Source organism: Protopterus annectens, chromosome 8.part0 (genome assembly GCF_019279795.1).
Source record: "Protopterus annectens isolate FY-2018-M chromosome 8.part0, PAN1.0, whole genome shotgun sequence".
NCBI lineage: Eukaryota > Metazoa > Chordata > Ceratodontiformes > Protopteridae > Protopterus > Protopterus annectens.
The window spans coordinates 1942854481-1942877766 of record NC_056741.1 but is presented as its reverse complement, the minus strand read 5'-3'; the positions used below and the strand labels follow the sequence as shown (position 1 = coordinate 1942877766).

The window sequence follows — 23286 nt, the reverse complement described above, 5'->3', positions numbered from 1 at the left end:
TAGGGCGGACCCAGAAACTGTTAGTCAGGGACCTAAGGGTGTCAAGGCCTCTGTTGTTAAAAATCCGGTTCCTCCAGATAAAGAGGCCAGAGCTTTGGATAGATGGGGAAAGAAAGTCTATACTTCTTCCACCTTAGCTATGAGGGCTTTGAATTGCCAGTTTCACATGTTGAAATATCAAAACTATCTTCTTTCTCAATTGAAGTCTAAGGTAGATGCTCTGGCGGAAGGCATTGAGTGTAAAGAATTACAAGATTTGGTACATGTCTCTGAACAAGTGGGTAAGCATTCTTTACAATGTGGTTTTGATGCTGTACAGGCCTCGTCTAGGGTGGCTGCCACTGGGTCAGTTCTTCGCAGGCACACCTGGCTGAGGGATCAGAATTTATCTGACCATGTTAAGACAAGGATTTTGGATGCTCCTTTACAGTCTGATGTGTTGTTTGGTTCACCTGTGGAGTCAGTCTTAAAGAAAATGGAAGACAAGGCTAAGTCTATGCAGGCTGTTAAAGATTTTTTACAAGTGCAGCCTCCGAAGTTTAGTAGGAATTGGCCTGCTAAGGGGTGGACGTACCCTTCTTATGATTCACAGTCTAGGGGTAGATCTAGACGTGGTAGGGGCAGAGCTCAGAGCTCCTTCAGACCTAGAACAGGGAGTTCACCTGCACAATCTTCGGGTGAGGGCAGGGGCCAGTCCTTTCGTAAACAGGCCCAATGACCTACCTTTTCAGCTGCCAGATCCTTCTTGCCTGGCAGCACCTTTGGGAGGAAGGTTGGCACTCTTCAAGGAAAATTGGAGTTTGGTTACCCAAGACAGATGGGTATTGGATATCATACACCAAGGTTACAAGTTTTATTTCCATACCTTGCCTCCTTTCAAAGGCATGCCGGACATTCCTCATCAGCAAAGACTAGAGGCTCACGAACAAATTTCTCTGCTGCTTCAAATAGGGGCCATACAACCGGTCCCTCTGCCAGAAGTGGGCCTAGGATTTTATTCTCGCTTGTTCCTAGTACCAAAGAAGGGGAACACGTGGAGACCAATTTTGGATTTATCTATCCTCAACACTTATCTGGACATTCCCAAGTTCAAAATGTTGACGTTACAACAGCTTTTACCTCTGCTGGGCAAAGATCACTGGATGGTGACTCTGGATCTCAAGGAGGCTTACCTTCATGTTCCTATCAGGCTAAGTTGCAGGAAGTATCTGCGTTTTCGGGCTGGGACTTCTCATTATCAGTTCTCTGCATTGCCCTTTGGCTTATCTACTGCGCCCAGAGTGTTCACGAAGGTTCTGGCTCCAGTGATAGCTTTCTTCAGGCTAAGAGGAATACAGATCTATCCTTATTTGGACGATTGCCTGATTCTGGCCCAAGGAAAGGACGAACTTCTTCATCATTTACAATATGTGATAGCAGTGCTAAGATGCCTGAGGTATTCTGTGAACGAAATAAAGTCCAGTCTAGTACCCTCTCAGGACATGTGCTTTCTGGGTGTGAGACTGAATACAGCATCCCAGATGGCCTTTTTGACCCCGGACAAACAAAAGAATCTTTCTCTTTACTTCCATCAATTGTCTCATCAGTCCAGGCTGACTGCAAGGACAGTCCTTCAAGCCTTGGGGTTCATGGCATCTTGTATTCTGGTGCTTCCCAATGCCAAACTGCATATGAGGAAGCTACAATGGTATCTCAAAAATGTATGGACACAGCACTGCCAGGATATGGACACGGTCATTCAGATAATACCTTGCATTCAAAAGGAATTTTTGTGGTGGGCTCAGGAATGTCACCTAAACAAGGGACTCTCTGTGACCCGGCCAGAGGAGAGTCAGATTCTAACGACAGATGCCTCAGACAAAGCTTGGGGAGCTCATCTAAATGGAAAGTGGGTACAAGACACGTGGCCTGCCAGACTTCAACATCTACATATCAACTTGAAGGAGATGTTAGCAGTCCAATTTGCATTAATAGCTTTCAAGGATTTACTTCTTCCAGGGCAGGTGTTGGTTCTAACAGACAACACAACTGTCATGTGGTACATCAACAAGCAAGGGGAACACATTCTTATCCTCTATGCAGACAAGCAATGATTTTGTGGGAGACTGCTCTCAGTTTACAGCTAAATCTTCAGGCAGGGTTTCTGCCAGGAGCACAGAACTCCTTAGCAGATGTGTTGAGCAGACAAATTATGGATCCCCACGAGTGGAAATTGGATCCTCATGTATTTCAGAAATTGACAGTGTTATGGGGAACTCCAGACATAGATCTGTTCGCTTCTCCACTAAACTACCAGCTGCCAAAGTTTTGCACAAAAAGGTTTCATCCCACAGCTTGGAAAGTGGATGCTCTTTCATTCAATTGGAGCAATCTTCATGTGTATGCCTTTCCACCTCTGCCTCTCCTCCCAAAGGTACTCCTGAAGGTCAGACAGGACAAGCCAAAGATGATTTTAATAGCTCCAGACTGGCCTCGACAGCACTGGTACCCATTACTGAGAAGTCTGGTACGGGAGCCTCCATGGCCTTTGCCTTCGATTCCACACCTGCTGTCTCAGGAGAACAGTCATTTACTCAATGTCAAACTTCACTCTCTTCACCTAACAGCCTGGCATATTCTGTTTTAAACCCTGGAGGGTCTCAGCTTCCACAGCAAGTTTTGAATGTTATTTTGGAGGCTAGAAGGCCTAGTACAAGGAAAGTGTACGCAGATAAATGGAAGAGATTTTTATTTTGGAGTACAGCAAAGGATTTTGATGTTTCTAAGCCTAATTTAAGCATGGCTCTTCAATATCTTACTGAGTTACTGGACAAAGGTTTGTCCTTCTCTTCTATTAAGGTTCATGCTGCAGCAATTTCTGCTCACTATGACTGTGACCCACCATTGTTTTCTCATCCTTTGTTTAAGCAATTCCTTAGAGGGGCAAAGAATATAAGACCACCACGTAGAGCTCCTACTCCTGCTTGGGATCTCAATTTTGTGTTGGAGAAACTCACTCTACAACCTTTTGAGCCTGCAGCTACTGCCGAGTTGAAATATTTATCATGGAAGACTGCTTTTTTGTTGGCCATTACCTCTGCGAGAAGGGTTTCTGAATTACAGGCCCTTATGGCAGTTGAGCCTTTCTTAATTTTCCATAAGGATAGGGTATCTTTGCGTACTAATCCTTCCTTTATGCCTAAAGTGGTTTCTAGTGTGGCTTTAAACCAAACTATTCATTTGCCAACTTTTTATGCAAACCCCCAAAATAAAGGGGAAAAGATTTTGCACACTTTGGATATGCACAGGCAGTTGCGATATTATTTGAGCAGAACTAAAGGGTTCAGGCAATCTCAGCAGTTATTTGTTTCATTTGCTTTGGGATCTCAGGGCAAGCCTGTGTCAAAACAAACTATTTCTAAGTGGATTGGGTTTTGTATTGCTTTCTGTTATTCCCATCATGGTAAGGAGATTCCAGCTGGGATTAGGCCTCATTCCACTAGGGCTACTGCCACTTCTACAGCTTTTTAAGGGGTGGCAACTAAAGATATTTTGGAGGCAGCTACTTGGAGTTCAGTGCATACTTTCTCTAAGCATTACCACCTTCCACTTTACTCTAAATCTAGGGCTGGTTTTGCCACTGCAATTTTACAGGGCATTTTGGCAGCTCCTACTGCTTTATAGTTTTGCCATCCTCCCTTACCTCTGCTTTGGGATTCTACCCAAGTGTAAGGACTGCAGCAATGTGAGATGAAGAACATAGTACAGTTTTGTACCTACCATAAATGTAGATGTTCGAGGATCCACATTGCTGCAGTCCAATTTACCCTCCCTCCTTCCCCTCTGTAGTTAGAGGCAGTTGTGTGGTTTGGGTTGTAAATATTGTGGATATTGTATATATTGTACATATGATTAGTGCAAGGGTGGTTGGTTGTTTTTTGCTGTCTTTTGGTTTTGACCTTTCTTTTTGGGTCTTCTGACATCTGGGGCAAGAAAAGACTGAGGATATGACGTCGATCATGCGCATTTGTACCCTGACGTCCTGATGTCAGTCTTAAGCGCCTTGACCGACGTCAGCCTAATACTTTGATATTCGGGCCGACCGAGGGCAGCGGACTACCCAAGTGTAAGGACTGCAGCAATGTGGATCCTCTAACATCTACATTTATGGTAGGTACAAAACTGTACTTTTCTTAGGGTATCTTTTAGTCTGGCTGTAGTTACTTCACCATCAAGGTTCATGTAGCAGTGATCTCCAATTCCCATGTAGGGTTTGGAGATCATTCTTTTGCCTGACACGAAGTGTGCAAAGCATTTCTAAAAGAAAATTTTCTAAGCAGATCTCTAATCAAAGATCTGCTGCCACCTTGGGATCTAACTACAGTGCTAAAAGCTCTAACTAAAAGTCACTTTGAGCCTGCTTCTTTACACAGCTAAAGTTTATTTCTCAGAAAACAATTTTCTTAGTGGCCATCACATCCGCTAGGAGAATCTCAGAACTGCAAAGCTTATCTCTACTGTACATCCTTTTTTTAAGGACAGGGATTTTGTCAGAGCTAACCCTTCCTTTGTCCCTAAGGTAGCTGCAGAAACCAACTTATCACAGCCACTAGATTTGCATGCATTTTTTTTAACTATTTAAAACAACTGAGAATATGTTTTGCACACTGTAGATGTTCATAAGGAATATGTTTCTACCTTTACAGAACCAAATTGTTTAGGAAAGACTAGCAACTTTATTTCTTAAGCCCCAAGTAAATTGGGACAGACATAACTCTCAGCTGTCCAGATTTTCACAGAATGTCCAGATTTTTGCCTTATATTTTTGGTCTGCTCCTCGTAAAATGTGTTTTTCTGAATTTTTGTGGCAAATCATTGAGGACTGAATTCACTAAATAATAACAGGCGTTTGAGTTTCAGACTTCTTATCTTCAGAAAATGCATGGTAACACAAGACCCTTTTATTGTAGCAGCTTTCTAAGTTTATAAGAGCAATGTTTAAAATGTGCCCCTATTTTGGGGGCTTTGCCCCTCCATTATTTTTGTGCAAAAAAGTTGAGAGCCATGGGGACAGAAATTGTAAAAGCTATCTCTTTTTCTTTGTCTCTCTCTCTCTCTCTCTCTCTAGATAGGTTAGTTTGCATCATCTTTATTTAGACTAATTAGAAAAAGCCATTGCCAGATAAACCAAAGGCACACTCCACAAGGGCTGTGGCCACTACTACAGCCTTCTTCAGTTTCTCTTTTATAAGTGACATCTGTGATGCTCCTACTTTGGTATCCAGGCATACTTTTATTAGTCCGTAACAAGCTGTACTGCTTCTTGAGAGCCCACGCTTCCTTCGGTGCTACTGTCCTAAAAGGTGTCCTGTCATGAGGCCATCTAGGAAGTCTTGTAGCTGGGGATTCTGACCCATATGTCAGATGAGAAGGACTGAATGAATATGATATAAGTTATGTACTTATCGTAATGCTAGATCCTTTGATTGTCTGTCCAATACAGCAACCCTCCCACCATCCTCCTTCCTTCTATTGTACGATCTGAAGCATTGTTTGATTATTCTGATTCCCAGTAGTTTAATTGTAGCAAGATCTTTAGACATCAGTTGAGATGTGAGGTAAATTGGGGGGCAGCTGCATTATGGGAAGGAATTCGTAAGGGGTTCAAGGCTGGAACACTGATGTAGCTGAGTCAGGTCTAACACATGGGTCAAGGACCAATATGTTTTATCTGACTTGCATGAATGAAAGTATGTAGCACTATGGTAAGTATGCAACTTTTCTTTTGTTTGTTTTTTTTTTTTTTTTTTAAGCATAGGTAGAACATTGTTACAGGGTGTTCATGTTCCTCAGAAATCCTTACATGAAAAAGATGTCAGCAGAAACCTTACTGAGACAAAATGTATCCGAGGATTGTGACATAGATGGGGACAGGGCTTCTTCTCCTGTAGATTACCAAGCCCATTTCCCTGATTCAGAGGAATGTTGATCCTGTCATCTTCCTTTCGAGAAATTTTCCTTTTCACAGACTGTAACTAGGATGAATGAGATGTATTTATGGGAACAAATGGATGTTCCTCCCAAAATGAGGTGATATTGTACATTACCAGTTGGTATGCTTCATTCCTCTATCAGTGCCAGCCTTGAAGGATGTATTTAATGCTGCCTGTAATGATTCTGATTGTCAGTCTTCAGTTCTCTAAAAAGCAGATGGGCTTTATAAAGTTTCTTAAACTAAAAAAAAAAAGCATTTACTTTCCTGCTCAGGTCTGACCCTGTGCCATTATACACATCTTTGCTAGGTGGGAACAGGATGTTGGTGTCCATCAATCCTTCTGTGGACAAGGCGGGAAAGGTATTGGACAGATTTGATAAGAGAATATTTTCTTCCACTTTGGCATATAGAATTCTTCGCTATTAGACTAGTATGTGGAAGTTTGTTCCAATTTGTCCAGACAATTTGAGGGAATTATCTACAACACCTCCCCTGAAGGTAGGTAGTGCCTGTCTGAATTTGATTGTTTCTAATATTTCTCAAGTATCTCAACATGCTATACGGAGTGTGTACAAGTGCAGACACTGTGTCTAGGGTCACTGTTAATGCTACAGTATTGAAGAGCTCTGCCTGGGTAAATAACCAAAACTTTTCTGATGAGGTAAAGTCTGAAATTTCAAATTTAGCTTTAGATAAGGAGGTTTGTTTGGCCCATCTGCTATTCGGATCCTCAATTTGATTAGAGAGGAAAATTAATTTGGGGAGTTTCCAAGATTTTCAGCCCCCCCCTACCAACTTGCAAACCTCCCAGATCCTGTTTCCCATCTAAGAATCAAAACAATCCCAGTCTTTTCAAGCCAAACAGGGAACCAAAAAGACATGGCAGGAAGTGAACAACAGGAAACATTAACCTTTTTCCTAAAAAGGGACAGTCTACTACTTCAAAATGACTATAACAACTTCTTTCCCTCACCTCTACCACTCCTGCCCCTAATGCTCAAAATTTCCCCCAGGAACTGGCTTTGTGCATTCCCGTTGGGCAACAGGTGGATGTTCTTCATTCCACATTGCTGCAGTCCTAACTATTGGGTAGTCCGCTGTCCAGTCGGCCCGAATACCAAAGTATATGGCTGACGTCGGTCAGGGCGCATTAGACTGACGTCAGTACGTCAGGGTACTAATGCGCATGACCGACGTCATATCCTCAGTCTTTTTTGCCGCATGGTCCGATGCAGAAGCAGTTTTGCGAGTGCAGGTTGGCGTTCTGAAAGTTTCTGAAGTCAGAGTTTCAGACCGAATCAAAGTTGGCTAAGTACCCCGTTGGGGAATATTTTGGTTTTTTCTTGCCTCAGTATTTAACCGGATGTCAGAAAAAGTGAATAACTGTATTTCTTGTGGGAAACAGATACCTCATAGGGATTACCATACTTTGTGTATACCTTGTTTAGGGCCTGAGCACGACGTTGTTGGATGCCGCTCTTGTGCTAGATTTAACAAACGCACTATTAAGAGAAGGTTAGACTGTGCCAGGTTAGTTTTTGGGAAGCGTTGTAATTATAAAATGCCGTCGGATGCTCCGACGCCCGCTTCGGCCAAAAAGCGCAAGGACAAAGCAGCAAAGCCTAGAGTGGAGGAACCGACAGTCCCAGACGTCGGTTCTTTAGAAGGCTCAGTGGAGCCAGAGGTTTTGCCAGGAGTTTCTTTGGAGTCTCAGGGAGAGACTTTACTGTTACAGGATGTATCCTCTCAGGAAGTAGGCCAGGCTGACGGGGCTTCTCAGGTGGCTGTTCTTCCCCCTCTTCCTAAGGCGGTTAGGGCCTCCCCTTCTGTTTCCAAGGCTTCTTTAAGAGGCAGGCCTAGTTTAGCTTCAGTGGGGGTTTCTCCGAGTGTGTCAGGGTCTTTGCCTAAGAAGCATATGCTAAAAATGGCAGAGGATTTGATTACTATGATTAGAGGTTCTTTGCCCCCTCCTGATAAGAGGCCTAGGGTGGAACCTGAGTTTGAGAGTTTTGAGCAATGTTCGGAGGCTTCTGAGTCTTCGGCTGAAGACTTGCAGGAGTATCCTCCTTATTCTGATTCTGATGTGGATGATTCTACTCCTTCAGCTTCGCCTCCTGAGGATTTTTCATTTTCAGAGACTCTGCATTCCATGAGGGAGCATTTTAAATGGGAAGGTCAAGATTTCTCTGATTCCAGGAAGAGGCTTAGGGAATTCTTGTTTTTACCCCAGCATAGGCCTTTAGCTATACCTCCTGTTCTGAATGTGGTAGAAGATGTTTTTGCAGAGGCTTCCCTGAATCCTGATTCTTTGCCTCCTGCCCCAGTTAAACCGGATAGGTACTATAGGGTGCCTGAGGCTCATAAGTATCTTTGTAAGAGTCCTAGGGCAGACCCGAAACTGTCTCTCAGGGGCCTAAAGGTGTGAAGGCTTCTGTTGTTAAAAATCCTGTTCCTCCTGATAAAGAGGCAAGGGCTTTGGATAGATGGGGAAAGAAAGTGTATACTTCTTCCACTTTAGCCATGAGGGCGTTGAATTGTCAGTTTCACATGTTAAAATATCAGAATTATCTCCTTTCACAATTGAAGTCTAAGGTGGATGCTCTGGCTGAAGGTATTGAGTGTAAAGAGTTGCAGGATTTAGTTCATGTGTCTGAACAGGTGGGTAAGCATTCCTTGCAGTGTGGTTTTGATGCTGTGCAGGCCTCCTCGAGGGTGGCTGCCACTGGTTCTGTTCTTCGGAGGCACGCCTGGTTGAGAGATCAGAATTTAGCTGAGCATGTTAAGACAAGGATTTTGGATGCTCCTTTACAGTCTGATGTGTTGTTTGGTTCGCCTGTGGAAGCAGTTTTAAAGAAAATGGAGGACAAGGCTAAGTCTATGCAAACTGTTAAGGATTTGTTGCAGGTGCAGCCTCCAAAGTTTAGTAGAAATTGGCCTACTAAGGGATGGACATATCCTGCTTATGATTCCCAGTCTAGGGGTAGGTCTAGACGTGGTAGGGGCAGAGCTCAAGGTTCTTTTAGGCCTAGAACAGGGAGTTCACCTGCTCAGACTTCTGGTGAGGGCAGGGGTCAGTCCTTTCGTAAACAGACCCAATGACCTGCCTTTTCAGCTGCCAGTACATTCTCGCCTGGCAGCACCTTTGGGAGGAAGGCTGTCTCTTTTCAAAGAAAATTGGGATTTAATTACCCAAGACAGATGGGTTCTGGATATCATTCACCACGGTTACAGGTTTTATTTCCATACCTTGCCTCCTTTCAAAGGCATGCCAGACATTCCTCCTCTACAAAGACAAGAGGCTCACAAGCAAATTTCTCTGTTGCTCCAAATAGGGGCCATTCAGCCAGTTCCTGTGCCAGAAAGGGGCCTAGGATTTTATTCTCGCCTGTTCCTAGTACCAAGAAGGGGAACACGTGGAGACCAATTTTGGATTTATCTATCCTCAACACTTATCTGGACATTCCCAAGTTCAAAATGTTGACGTTACAACAGCTTTTACCTCTGCTGGGCAAAGATCACTGGATGGTAACTTTAGATCTCAAGGAAGCTTACCTTCATGTGCCTATAAGACTAAGTTGCAGGAAGTATCTGCGTTTCGAGCTGGAAATTCTCATTATCAGTTCTCTGCATTGCCCTTTGGCTTATCCACTGCGCCCAGAGTATTCACAAAGGTTCTGGCTCCAGTGATAGCTTACTTCAGGCTAAAAGGAATTCAAATCTATCCTTACTTGGACGACTGCCTGATTCTAGCTCAAGAAAAGGAAGACCTTCTACAGCATTTGGATTATGTCATAGCAGTGCTAAGATGCCTAGGGTATTCTGTGAACGAAATAAAGTCCAGTCTAGTACCCTCTCAAGACATGTGCTTTCTGGGTGTGAGACTGAATACAGCAGCCCAGATGGCCTTTTTAACCCCGGACAAACAAAAGAATCTTTCCAGTTACTTCCATCAACTATCTCTTCAGTCCGGGCTGACTGCAAGGACAGTCCTTCAAGCCTTAGGGTTCATGGCATCTTGTATTCTGGTGCTTCCCAATGCCAAACTGCATATGAGGAAGCTGCAATGGTATCTCAAAATGTATGGACACAGCACTGCCAGGATTTGGACACTGTCATTCAAATAATACCTTGCATTCAAAAGGAATTTTTGTGGTGGGCTCAGGAATGTCACCTAAACAAGGGACTCTCTGTGACCCGGCCAGAGGCGAGTCAGATTCTAACGACAGATGCCTCAGACATTGCTTGGGGAGCTCATCTAAATGGAAAGTGGATACAAGACAAGTGGCCTGCCAGACTACAGCATCTACATATCAACATGAAAGAGATGTTAGCAGTCCAGTTTGCATTAATGGCTTTCAAGGAGTTACTTCTTCCAGGGCAGGTGTTGATTCTAACAGACAACACAACTGTCATGTGGTACATCAACAAACAAGGGGAACACATTCTTACCCATTGTGCAGGCAAGCAATGATTTTATGGGAGACTGCGCTCAGCTTGCAACTAACTCTTCAGGCAAGGTTTCTGCCGAGCACAAAACTCCTTAGCAGATGTGTTAAGCAGACAAATCATGGATCCCCACAGTGGAAACTGGATCTTCATGTATTTCAAAATTGACAGCGTCATGGGGAACTCCAGACATAGATCTGTTCGCTTCTCCACTAAACCACCAGCTGCCAAAGTTTTGCACAAAGAGGTTTCATCACACAGCTTGGAAAGTGGATGCTCTTTCTTTCAGTTGGAAAAATCTTCATGTGTATGCTTTTCCACCTCTGCCTCTTCTTCCAAAGGTGCTTCTAAAGGTCAGACAAGACAAGCCAAGGATGATTTTAATAGCTCCAGATTGGCCTCGCAGCACTGGTACCCATTACTGAGGAGTCTGGTAAGGAAGCCTCCATGGCCTTTACCCTTGATTCCACACCTGTTGTCTCAGAGGGACGGTCACCTGCTCAATGTCAAGCTTCACTCTCTTCATCTAACAGCCTGGCATATTCTGTTTTGAAAGACAGCAGGTCTCAACTTCCTCAACAAGTTTTAAATGTGATTATGGAAGCCAGAAGACCTAGTACAAGGAAAGTGCAGAAAAATGGAAGAGATTTTTATTTTGGAGTGCAGCAAACAATTTGGAGATTTCTGAGCCTAATTTGAGTGTGGCTCTTCAATATCTTACTGAGTTATTGGACAAAGGTTTGTCTTTCTCTTCCATTAAGATTCATGCTGCAGCAATTTCAGCTCACTATGATTGTGACCCACCATTGTTTTCGCATCCTTTGTTCAAGCAATTTCTTAGAGGGGCAAAGAATATAAGACCCCACGTGAGCTCCTACTCCTGCTTGGGATCTCAATTTTGTGTTGGAGAAACTTACTCTACAACCTTTTGAGCCTCGGCTACTGCTGAATTGAAATACTTGTCATGGAAGACTGCTTTTTGTTGGCCATTACTTCTGCAAGAAGGGTTTCTGAGTTGCAGGCCCTTATGGCGGTAGAGCCTTTTTGATTTTTCATAAGGATAGGGTATCTTTACGTACTAATCCTTCCTTTATGCCTAAGGTGGTTTCTAGTGTGGCTTTAAACCAAACTATTCATTTGCCTACTTTGTATGCAGATCCCCAAAATAAAGGGGAAAAGATTTTGCACACTTTAGATGTACACAGGCAATTGCGTTATTATTTGAGCAGGACTAAGGATTTTAGGCAGTCTCAGCAGTTGTTTGTTTCTTTTGCTTTGGGTTCGCAGGGCAAGCCTGTGTCAAAACAAACTATTTCTAGGTGGATTGGATTTTGCATTGCATTTTGTTATTCCCATCATGGCAAGGAGATTCCAGCTGGGATTAGGCCTCATTCCACTAGGGCTACTGCCACTTCCACAGCATTTCTAAGGGGTGGCAACTAAGGATATTTTGGAGGCAGCTACTTGGAGTTCAGTGCATACTTTCTCTAAGCATTATCACCTTCCTCTCTACTCTAAGTCTAGGGCTGGTTTTGCCACAGCTATTTTGCAAGGCATGTTGTCAGTTCCTGCTTCCTTATGATTTGCCAGCCTCCCTTACCTCTGCTTTGGGATTCTACCCAATAGTTAGGACTGCAGCAATGTGGAATGAAGAACATAGTACAGTTTTGTACCTACCATAAATGTAGATGTTCGAGGATCCACATTGCTGCAGTCCAATTTACCCTCCCTCCTTCCCCTCTGTGTTTAGGGGTGGTTGTGTAGGTGAGGTTATATTCTGGTAATTTTGTATATATTGTACATATTTTTGGTGCAGGTATGTTTGGAGTTTTTGGTTTTGGCCTTATCTTTTCAGGGTCTTCTGACATCTGGGGCAAGAAAAGACTGAGGATATGACGTCGGTCATGCGTATTAGTACCCTGACGTACTGACGTCAGTCTAATGCGCCCTGACCGACGTCAGCCATATACTTTGGTATTCGGGCCGACTGGACAGCGGACTACCCAATAGTTAGGACTGCAGCAATGTGGATCCTCGAACATCTACATTTATGGTAGGTACAAAACTGTACTTTTCACACTCTTGAGAGTTAGAGGTTCCAGAGGAATATAGTTTGCATTGGATTCAAATACCTCCTTTTAGGGGAGCTCCAACACGCACTTGAAGCCAAATTGAATTTTTCCATAGGTTTTTCAGCCTTTCTCACCCTGGAAGTAACAGAACTGGTGCCGTTTTTTTCATAGGGGTCAAAGACTTCTATTTCAGAATGTTTCTGGTACCAAAAATGGTCTTTGAAACCAGTTCTACAGCTTTCCTTTCTAAAACTGTATGTGAAAGTGCCAAAATGCAAGATATTAACCCTTCAGAATTTACTTGCATTTCCCAGGGAAGCTTTATGATGGCATTGGCTCTAAAAGATGCATACCATCACATTCTCATAACCAAAGACTTTAGGAAATTTCTCAAGTTTTCAGCATCTGGGTTACATTATCACTACCCTTTGGGTGTTCTACAGCTGCAAGGCTGTCTACAAAGTGTCTGAATCAGTCATACCTCATTGCAGACCACATGGCATTCACATTTCTTTATTTAGATGACTTGCCCGTCTTTACAGATTCTTTTCCCAAATGTCGAGTCATTACAATGGGTTTCTTCTCTTCTGACCAATGTGGTGTTCCAGATAAATGTTCAGAAATCCTCCTCAACACTGTCAAACAGGACTGTCTTTTTGAAATGTCTCTCTGAAACCTTGCAGCAAAAGACTTTTTTGCCACAGGTGAAGGTGGATTTTTAGCTGGAAACTTTCCTGTGTTCTAAAGTCAGTCTCTGACTTTGGCCAGAGGGTATCTTAATTCATTACATCCAAGTTACGCCTCCAGGTGCATCTGCAGTTAGCTCCTACTGATGCCTATAAGGTGTCAAATATTGCTTGTTCATATTTGCATCAATAATTCCAAAACCATGCTATGTATAAGGTTTTAAAATATTTCATCTTAAAGCTTACACAATGGCAAACTGAACTCAATTAATATTTGTCATCTGCCTAGTGCAGGTAAATTGATATCAGGTTTTTTATGATATTAATTTATATAGATATAATTTTGACATTTTTCTAAATATCTCAGCAACCAAGTAACACAGACAGAACTCCTTAGCCTCATATGAATGCTCTCAGCTAGATGAATAAAATGCTGCTGACAGTGTGTGTGTAACCTGAGTGCTTGCTGGGATATTGTAAGTTTACAAAATATTGCCAATGTAATTGTTACTATGTTTACTGTGACTTATAAAATTTGGTTTAATATCTAGAACCTAAAGAATACTACCACTATAAAAATAGTTTGTGCTATTTATGCTTTCATAACCCCTATGGTTCCAGAGATATGAACATTTGTTTGAAATGTGAGGACATAATTTGATTCTGTCGAAAGGCTTAGGCTCCACCCATTGCAAGTTACAGTGCCAACTCCCTGAGCGCTATTGGAGTGAATGAGTTAAGATCTGGGGTTCATAGCCTCTATAATTCTCATGTTTCCTCATGCCAGGTTGCACGTCAGAAAGATTTGATGGTTTCTTTTACAAAAAAAAAAAAGAACAAAATACATGGACCCAACATTGCATCCTCTGGAATATCAGATTCCAGTTTGGAGTTTTGTAAAAAAAAAAAAAAAAAAAAAAAAAAAAATGAAGTAGTGGATACTTAAAATGCAAGCAGATCCAGGTCTCCCCTTTTCTGCTCTACCTCCAAGCCAGTCTGTATCTACAGGCTCCTTACGTTTTGCTTGAGGGACAGTTTTAATGGAAGTAGAGGTGTAAGGCCTGTGGAACTCTTCAGACAGACCAAGGGACATCAGTGTCAAAGAGATGTAGGCTATAATACTTCATCTTTTATGGTCCTCAGGACCTCTTCAGGTGATTACATACAACACTACAGTGATATGGTACATAAACAAGCAAGAGAATGCAGTTGTACCCCCTGTGCAGACTGGCCTTGATTGTTTAGGCAGTAACTCTTCAACCCTCCAAGAATCCTGCATTCACTCAGAACAAAACATAGTGGCAGACAAGCTGAGCAGGACTAGGATGGACTTCGTGAGCGGAAATTGAATGGGTGTCTTCCAGGAATTGATGCAGGTGCGGGGAGCAGCTCAAATAGATCTGTTTGTGTCGTTTCAGAACAGACAACTGAACAAATTCAGTTCTAGGACTCCTTGCAGGCAGTCCTGGGAAACAGATGCATTGTCATTCCCATGGACGAATATTCCTTTATGCACTTCCTCCCTTTTCACTCGTATCCAGAGTAATTTTGAAGATTGAGAAGGATCCCCCAAAAATTGTTGTGGTGACTTCCTTTGGGCCTAGGCAGTACTAGTTCTCCCTTCCAATACCACAAGCTTCTTCATAAACTGTACTCACAAGACAAAGGGAGTTTGATACACACCAATCTCAAACGTCTTCAACTAACTGCCTGGATGATTCAATTCTAATACTTTTTATTTTATGAGAATGTGCATCGGGTAAGAAATGAGGCACAAAAAAAAACAGCTGGTAGAAAATCTTATAGTGGCAAATGGAAAAGAATTTCTAGTTGGTGCCTAGCCAGTAATCCAGGCCTTATCAGGGGTTATATACCACTGATACTGAAATATTTGTGTGAGATTTACTATCTTCTGGCCCCTCTTAATCCTTTGTCAAGGTACATCTTGTGGCCATTTAAGCATGTCTGCCCATGGATCCTCCAGGTTTTTCTATGTTTTTAATGAAATAGTTTAAGGGAGCTTTACATCTGAGACTTCCTAATCATGTTGTTCCTTCCTGGGATCTTAAATTTGTGCTGTAAAAGTTAACCATCTCTCCATTTGAACCTGCTTATCAAGCAGACTTGTTCATTATGTGGAACAAATGGTTTCTTACTGTTCTCATATATGCAAGAAGCATATCTGCATTGCAAGCTCTCATGAAGCGTGAACTCTGTCTGGTCTTCACAGAGGTTAGGGTCTCCTTAAGAACCAATTTGTCATTCATGCCCGAGGTTGTTTGAGTTCACTTGATTCAAACAATCAATCTGTCAATGTTTTGTCTGGATCCTCAGAACCAGGAAGGAAAGGATTTTACATATTCTGGATGTACATAGACATCTCTGGTACTATAAAAGCTGATCAGCTGTTTATTTCTTATTTTGGGACAAAGAAAAGACAGCCCATGTCAAAACAGACTATTGACCTTTGTTAATCCTGGTTCTCGGCAGTATAAAGGCTCATTGTATTAGAGCCATATAGTCTTTGACATATTGTAAAAGGCAGGACTGTAAATGTATTTAGAGGCAGCCACATGGTCTTCAGAACTTACCTTTACAAGGCATTACAAAACTGGATTCCTTTTCTGGATCCATTTTCTGGATCCAATACAAGCTTTGTAAGGACCATTCTCCAGGGACTTCTGAATCCACATCCTTCCTCCCCAGGAGGGATAGGCTCTGATAATCAACCTATATCGCCTAAAGGCTACTGCAGCAATTATAATGAGGAATAGCCCCACCTACCCTTCACCCCCCCCCCTATTTTTGTATATAGTAACTTGGGATCTAAACTGTTGGTTATTGCATATTTTAGTGACTCAGGTTGAGTAAACCCACCCCTAACTTTTAGGCAAAAAAGTCCTGAAGATTCTTCACTCTGACAACTGATTTTCCCTCCATAGGGCTGTCAAATCAACAGTCAGAGAATGAAGGTGTGGAAGGGAGTCGGAGCTTTTGGAAGCTGGTCAGTTGCATCTTTTCTAAGACGCAAACCAGTAAGCCTAAAGACTACTGCAGCAGTGAGTAATTTGAACAGCTAGTATAAGTGCAACTTGCCCAACTGTACTTTCTTTTGGTGGTGGCGTGTTCTGAAGTTCCGTCTGACATAGCTAGAATGAAGTCCCAACCACAGTCAAATGTTGTGGGAGTTCTCTTCAAAAATACATACATAAAGCTGTTGCCATGCCTTACCTGTGAAGTGCTGTATGGCAAGCGTTATAATTCAACCATCTGAGAGAGTTTGTACATAATTTGTTTTTTTCTGTTATGCAACTAACCACATCTCCAGTATGTTCAACAGAATGCAGCTCAAACTGAATCATAGGAGATTAATAGGCTATCGACCTGGAGATCATTTCAAGCCTAGCCGTTTCATCCCAATGTAATACCATAGGTAACTCTAGTCAGTACCAAGGATTGTATTTAGTAATGACTGCCCCATGTCCAGGATGGTTGTGGGCGCGATCCAGAGTATGAATTTACAGTGCCCAATCCACTCGTCCAGGTTCCTTTTGAACAGTGTCATAGAGGTGCTCTGCTTCCCATGAATTGGCAGCCTATTCCAAAGACACAGTAGTCACTGGGAGACAAATATGTCCCACCAGCGTGTCCTATTCAAGTCACAGGCCATATTTAGTTCCCTGGAATGGGTAGCTCTAGTCCCATTTGATTTATGGATGTGCAGCAAATTCATTAGGTTTGGGTCTGAGATTGCTGTATATGCCAGGCATAAGTCTCCTGTAAGAAGTCTATACATTACTGAGTATAGTGACAGGGTCTGTGTAAGGCACGTGCTGGAGTCCCTGGATCTTTGTTAGAAACCTCTGAGGTCTCTCCAGTTGCTGCAGGTGTTTTGTATGATGCATGGCAAAAGGAACATCATACTCCGTTATGACTAACTTTGTCATTTCCAAACTTTTTAATTTGGTAGAGCACAGTTGAGTGCCTGTTAATGCATGTCATGGAATTGACTAGTAAGAACAACCTGTTTTGTAGGGGTAGGGAATACAGGTTTGATTCTCAGCTAGAGTACCTTCTATGCTGAGTCTGTATGTCCTCCTTGTTTGTGTGGGTTTGCTCTGGGTGCTCTGGTTTCCTGCCACATTCCAAAGACATGCTAGGTGGATTGGGCACTCTAAATTGGCCGTAGGTGTGAATGTGCGTGCGAGTGTGTGGTGTGGAAGAGCTACCGAGGCAGGGCTAGCCATCCAGCAGTGTAATCATTGGCTGTAGATGATTGCCACTGTTAAAGTGGCACCCCAACCCCACATGTAATGGTGGGAGAAAGGGGTTGTGGATGGCTGGATGGAATACAGTTTGGAATTAATAATGTTGGGTTTCTGTCATTGTCAACTCTGTTTGGGTGAAGTGTATTTGGAGGTTTTGCTTTTTTTCACAGAAGTGTTCACCTGGATTATGTAAGAATGAAATGGTGTTACTTGTTTTTGAGATGCAGGTCAGTGTTGGAGCAGTTTCAGTGTACATGTGCAGTGATTTTATCCTTCAGGGAGATTTATTCGTTGTTTTTGTTTGTGCAACTGTGGAGTTGGTATGTACAGTTTCAGGGTTGGGGGGCTTGTCCTCCTTTCATAAAGCACTTTCTTCTGTGTTTTTGTTGGCTAATTGTATTACTTAGATGGGATTATGTGTTAATGTTTTGTGTTGTCAAGTTTGTATGTGGTCATTGTTTGCTGCTGTTGGTGATGAGAGTTTTATTTATACTTAAACTGTTTATTATATGTCTTTGCATTGTGTATCTAAATCATTTCCTTATGTACCACTAACTGTATCACCAGCATGCTGAATAGAATGCGATACTTGTGGTAGTAACAAATGGAAATTAACTTTTTGCTATTTTCAAACTTTTTAATTTGATTAACAGATGTTAAAGTATATTTTATGTACGTGATGTCGAAGAGTGAGTTGCATTTTATCAAAGAATCATTTAACATTTTGTAATGATGCAGTTTCGAACTGCAAATGGTAGTGTTCTTTTGGCCAGAGTTGATATGGTCAGTTGCACACAAGAGAATGCCACAGCATATAGGTTCACAGGTTGGTATTAGGCTATCGGCCCTAGGGCCTATACAAGCCTAGCCATAACAATTCCCTGGCTATTTCTTCCCACACTATTTACTTCCCTGGACCCCTGTCTAGCAGGGCGACTGACCTGATCCCCGGGGTGAATTTCCTATCTCCCATCCAATCATCAAGGTTCCTTTTGAAGAGGGCCAAAGAGGCGCTCTGCTTGACACATATGGGCAGTCTATTCCAGAGTCTGGGGAGTCTCGGTCAAGAACCTATCCCTCCAGCATGTTTTGTTTATTGTGATAAGATTTAGATCCCTGGAGCGTGTGGCTCTGAGGGATTGGGATTTCTTTAAGTTTAGCATGTCCAACAGCTCTGGGTTTGACATGGCCTTGTATGTTAAGCAGAGATTGCCTCGGAGTAGATGATATGCGACAGAGTATAGCTGGAGTTTAAGGCAGTCAGCATAGGGCATCTGCTGTAGGCCTGGGATTCTTTTAGTGAGGTATTTCTGCAGCATTTCCAGTTGTTGCAGATGTCTTGAGAGGTACATACCAAATGGGGTGTTGTATTCTATAATGGGTCTAATGAGGGATGAGCACAGTTGGACAATGATCTCCTTTTTTATGGATGAAAAGCCCTTAGTGATGAGGTGTGCCACATAGCCGGATTTCCTGACTGTTGTGGCGATGTGGTTATTGAAGGTGAGACCACTGTCCAACTGTGTTCCTAAGTCTCATTACACTTTCAGTGTTTAGTGTACTGCCACCTATGTGATAATTCATGGGTACATGTTTTTTCCCCAAAGGGGATAACTATGCATTTCTTGGCATTGAGCTTCAGCCCATGGCTCTGGCATCAAGCATCTGTTTCTGTAAGGCCCTTTTGTAGAGTATCCACATCATTTGGGGATTCAATAATGGCTCCCAGTTTGCAGTCATCTGCGAACTTTGTTAGCCAGAGTCCCTTAGTGTTGGCCTGTACTACAGAGAGGTAGATGCCAAACAAGAGAGGTCCCAGGACTGAACCCTGAGGTACTCCACTTGTCTGGAGCTGGATTTGGAGTCCGCAACTTTTACAGTGTGGGTTCTGTCAGTAAGCCAGTTGGAAACCCATCGAGTGATGTAGGAATTAATGCCCAGCTTAGTAAGTTTATCTATGATTCCAGAGTGAGGGATGGTGTCAGAGGCCTTGGCAAGGTCAAGATAGGCTATGTGGACTGCCTTACCCTCGTCTACGGCTCTGGAGACCAGTGTTTTAAGGTTGCCAGTGTCTTTCTTTATAAGTTCCATGATAATACGTTCCATGGCTTTGCAGATCAGGCTAGTCAGACTGATGGGGCAGTAGTTCCTGGGATCCAAGGTGGATCCCCCCTTGTGGAGTGGGATAACTGTAGCTGTGCGCCACTCAGTGGGCATGAAGCCTGAGGTGTGAGGGTTTGATTAAACATGACACTTAGGTGAGGTGTCAGTTCATTTTGTAGTTCATGTAGTATACAGCCCGGGATGTCATCTGGTCCCATGGATGCTGTATTCTTAGCTTTGGAGAGTGTGTTTTTTTTACCTATGTGGCCGTTATTACCGGAATTTGGCAATCTCCAGTATTGAGATGGGCCATTTAGGGGTGAGAGGGGGGTGAAGTTGACACTCAGTCTGCCAGGATATTGGCAATATCCTTGGGATCAGTATATTTAATGCCATTCTGTTGTAGCTCAGAGCAGATCTGAGCATTGCCATTTAGATTCTTGATATAGTATGCTTCAATAATTTGTTTATTTTATGCATTGAGACATGTTAGGGTTTGCATTAAAAAGCAAAACTTTTTAAATGATTGCGTTAAACATTTTTTTGTTTTTAGAATGCTAGGCTGCTTTAAGTTTTGCTTAAGCCTATGAAGTTTGGAGTTTTTTTTAATCAAGTTTGAGCTGTCCAGAAGTACATGGTATTGGCGGATCTCCATTCTGTCCTATGTCCTCCGTGCTTTAAACTGTGAATAATTACTGCAGTAAACCAATATTATCAGGTATATGTGATGTTTAATGCAAATTTTGTCATTATGGAGCTGTTCTCCCCAGGCCTCTTAGTCTCAGCTTGGGTGTGCGCATTTTAGTAATTAAAAAGTAAATAAATAAAATTGTATGAGCCTGCTTCTTTCCATTTGCATTTATTTTTAGCCTGAACTTTTGAGTTTTCAGCATGCTAATAATCCCGTTAGCTCTAGGTCACTGATGCATGTTTTTTTTTTTTTTTTTTTTTTTTTGACTCGTTTCTTTTTAAGTTACTGGGATATATGCAGTTAGCAGTTCTGAATGATGCTATTAACTTTGAGGTGTCAAAATATATTTGTCAGTCTGTGGAAATCCCACTGAGCAGAAGTCTGTTTACAGGGTAACGTCCAGGAAGAAAAAACTTTTAACAGTGATATATGTACATAGTACATTTAATAAAGAAAAGCAGTTCTGCAATTATAAAGAATATTTTCAGACATGGAGGTGTGTGACGGTGTAATGCACAATTGCCAGGTGTGTCAAATAGAAGCTCAGGCTTTTAATTGTGGAATTAATTTCTGGGAGCAAACAAGCAGTGAATTAAAAAGACTGATCCTGCATAAATTTGTTTTTAATACAGGAAATGTAAGAATCTTGTAATCTGCTGTCCAAGTCTTGTTTTTGTACAGATGTCTCAGGTTAATGTTTATTTGATCTTTAATTGGTTTTGGTGACTACTAAAAACACTTGAGTTTTCTGTAAGATATGTTTTTTAGCATTGTTCTTTGAACTATTTACTGAACTATATCATGCTTTTGTAATTTCTTGTTTTGTAGGTATTGGAAAGAATGTCATCTGTGAGAAAGCAGCTACCTCACTTGATGCCTTCAAAATGGTCAGTGCAGCGAGATACTACCCCAAACTAATGAGCCTTGTGGGTAATGTTCTCCGTTTCCTTCCTACCTTCATTAGAATGAAGCAGTTGATTGATGAGGGTTACATTGGGAACGTGATGATATGTGATGTTCGTGTGTATTGGGGAAGTCTACTGAGCAATAAGTACAACTGGATCTGTGATGAACTGATGGGAGGTGGTGGCCTTCACACCATGGGCACTTACATTATTGACTTACTCTCTCACTTGACTGGTAGAAAAGCAGAGAAAGTCCATGGCTTACTCAAGACATTTGTTAAGCAGAATGCTGCTATCAATGGAATAAGACATGTGACTAGTGATGACTTTTGCTTTTTTCAGATGCTTATGACAGGTGGAATTTGTAGTACTGTAACACTTAATTTCAATATGCCAGGTTTGTTCATCCATGAGGTTATGATTGTTGGATCTTCTGGCCGTCTTATCGCACGAGGCACAGACTTATTTGGCCAGAAAAACACAGCTATCCAAGAAGAACTTTTGCTGAGGGATCCTTTACTCAGTGACACAGCTGGGGTACTTGAACAAGGATTTAAGGATATTCCCTTGTTGTATCTTAAGGGAATGGTTTATATGGTTCAGGCTTTGCGGCAGTCTTTCGAAGAGCAGGAGGATCGTCGGACCTGGAATCAAAAACCAGTTGAGATGTCAGCTTCTTTTGAGGATGGTCTATACATGCAAAGTGTAGTAGATTCTATTAAAAAGTCGAGCAGATCTGGGGAATGGGAGACTGTGCAAGTCATGACTAAAGAACCAGATGCAAATCAAAATTTGTGTGATGCACTACAAAGAAATAACTTGTAAATTTAGTCTGTAACTTATGATGTAGTGAAGTAAAGTAATTGCTACTTTTGAAAAATGGTTGTGCTCTTAGTCCCAGCTATTTTGGAGTAAAATGCCAACTTTGACCAGAGTAACAGATGTTGCGGAGTTGATTGCATTAACTCCTTTTCAGCTTCTCATAACAGTTGTAAGGCCTATATGTGTAGAGCATAGGCATGCTTATTATACAGAAGTAACATGCATTTTCCATTTGGTTTTATAGGATAATTTTAAAGTAAAACGGCGTTGGGTTTACCATTCCAGTAAAATGGTCACTTACTGCTTTCCTTGTCCTTTCATTCTTGACATAAAACACTAGGTTAAAGGAATCCGTGAAGAAAAAGGCATGCAGTTTCGTGCAGGATTTTTTTTCCAGAAATGCCATGCATAATATAAATCATGTCATGTTCCATATTCGCATAGTAAAAGAGCACCTTGCTGTATTTTTCATTTTGTATGTACATCTCCAACTCTTCATGACTGTAGGTTAAAGGGTCTTACCTTCTCGTTAACACATTTTAGCCAGTGCTACCAAAAATTGTTCCTTAAATACCAAGAAAGCTGTATTTTGGTGCAACTGAATTGTTATCCTTTTGGTAATGCACTGTATTCATTAAGAAAAGATAATCACATTGCAGTTGTACATAAAATGTCGTTTCTCAGACCATCACAGTGTTGGAATAAGTCTGTCTGTCTTCCACCATGACGCAACGAGTTTATATGTATTGGTACATATTGTGATAGTTTAATTTAGCTAAACTTAAGTTAACTGTTTGCTTGCCAGAACATTTCATGTACTGGATTTTTACCAACAAGAACAAAAAAAAAAAAAAATCCCCATGCAGTGCTGTTTACTAATTGTTGTCTGGCCATACAAGATTAACATTAAGTGAAGTTAATAGGCTCAGATGTTCATCGTGCATACAGCTGCAGTCATAACAGATGGGTTCTCCTGCCGTCAGGCGGGTCCTCGGTCGGCTGAATTCCAAAGTCTAGGTCCGTCGTCGGTTGTCGTCGCTTCTTCCCTGACGTCAGTGCGACGGGTATAAAAGAACCAGCCGACGCCATTTTCTTCAGTCTTTCTTGCCGCGCAGTGCCAGTAGCAGAAGCAGTTCGCAAGTGCCGGTCGGCCAGCTCCTGAGATTACGAAAAATTTGGAACCGAAGTCTTCTTAAAAGCTAAGTACCCCGTTGGGGAAACTTTTTCTTGCCTCAGACCGATGTCAGACAAAGTTAATAATTGTATTTCTTGTGGGAAGCAAATACCGCATAAGGATTTCCATTCCCTCTGTATACCTT

General features: G+C 42.1%; 1 protein-coding gene across 2 annotated transcripts in view; it reads left to right on the top strand.

The window, feature by feature from the left end:
* The window catches only part of GFOD2 (glucose-fructose oxidoreductase domain containing 2), a 337521-nt gene extending 314866 nt beyond the window's left edge, over nucleotides 1-22655 (top strand). For both annotated transcript variants that reach the window (XM_044081462.1, XM_044081463.1), the window contains exon 3: nucleotides 21069-22655. In XM_044081462.1, coding sequence (XP_043937397.1) covers nucleotides 21069-21970 — 902 coding nt within the window. In that variant the 3' untranslated portion in view covers nucleotides 21971-22655. The remainder of the gene's footprint in view (nucleotides 1-21068) is intronic.
* Nucleotides 22656-23286: the final 631 nt, after the last annotated feature.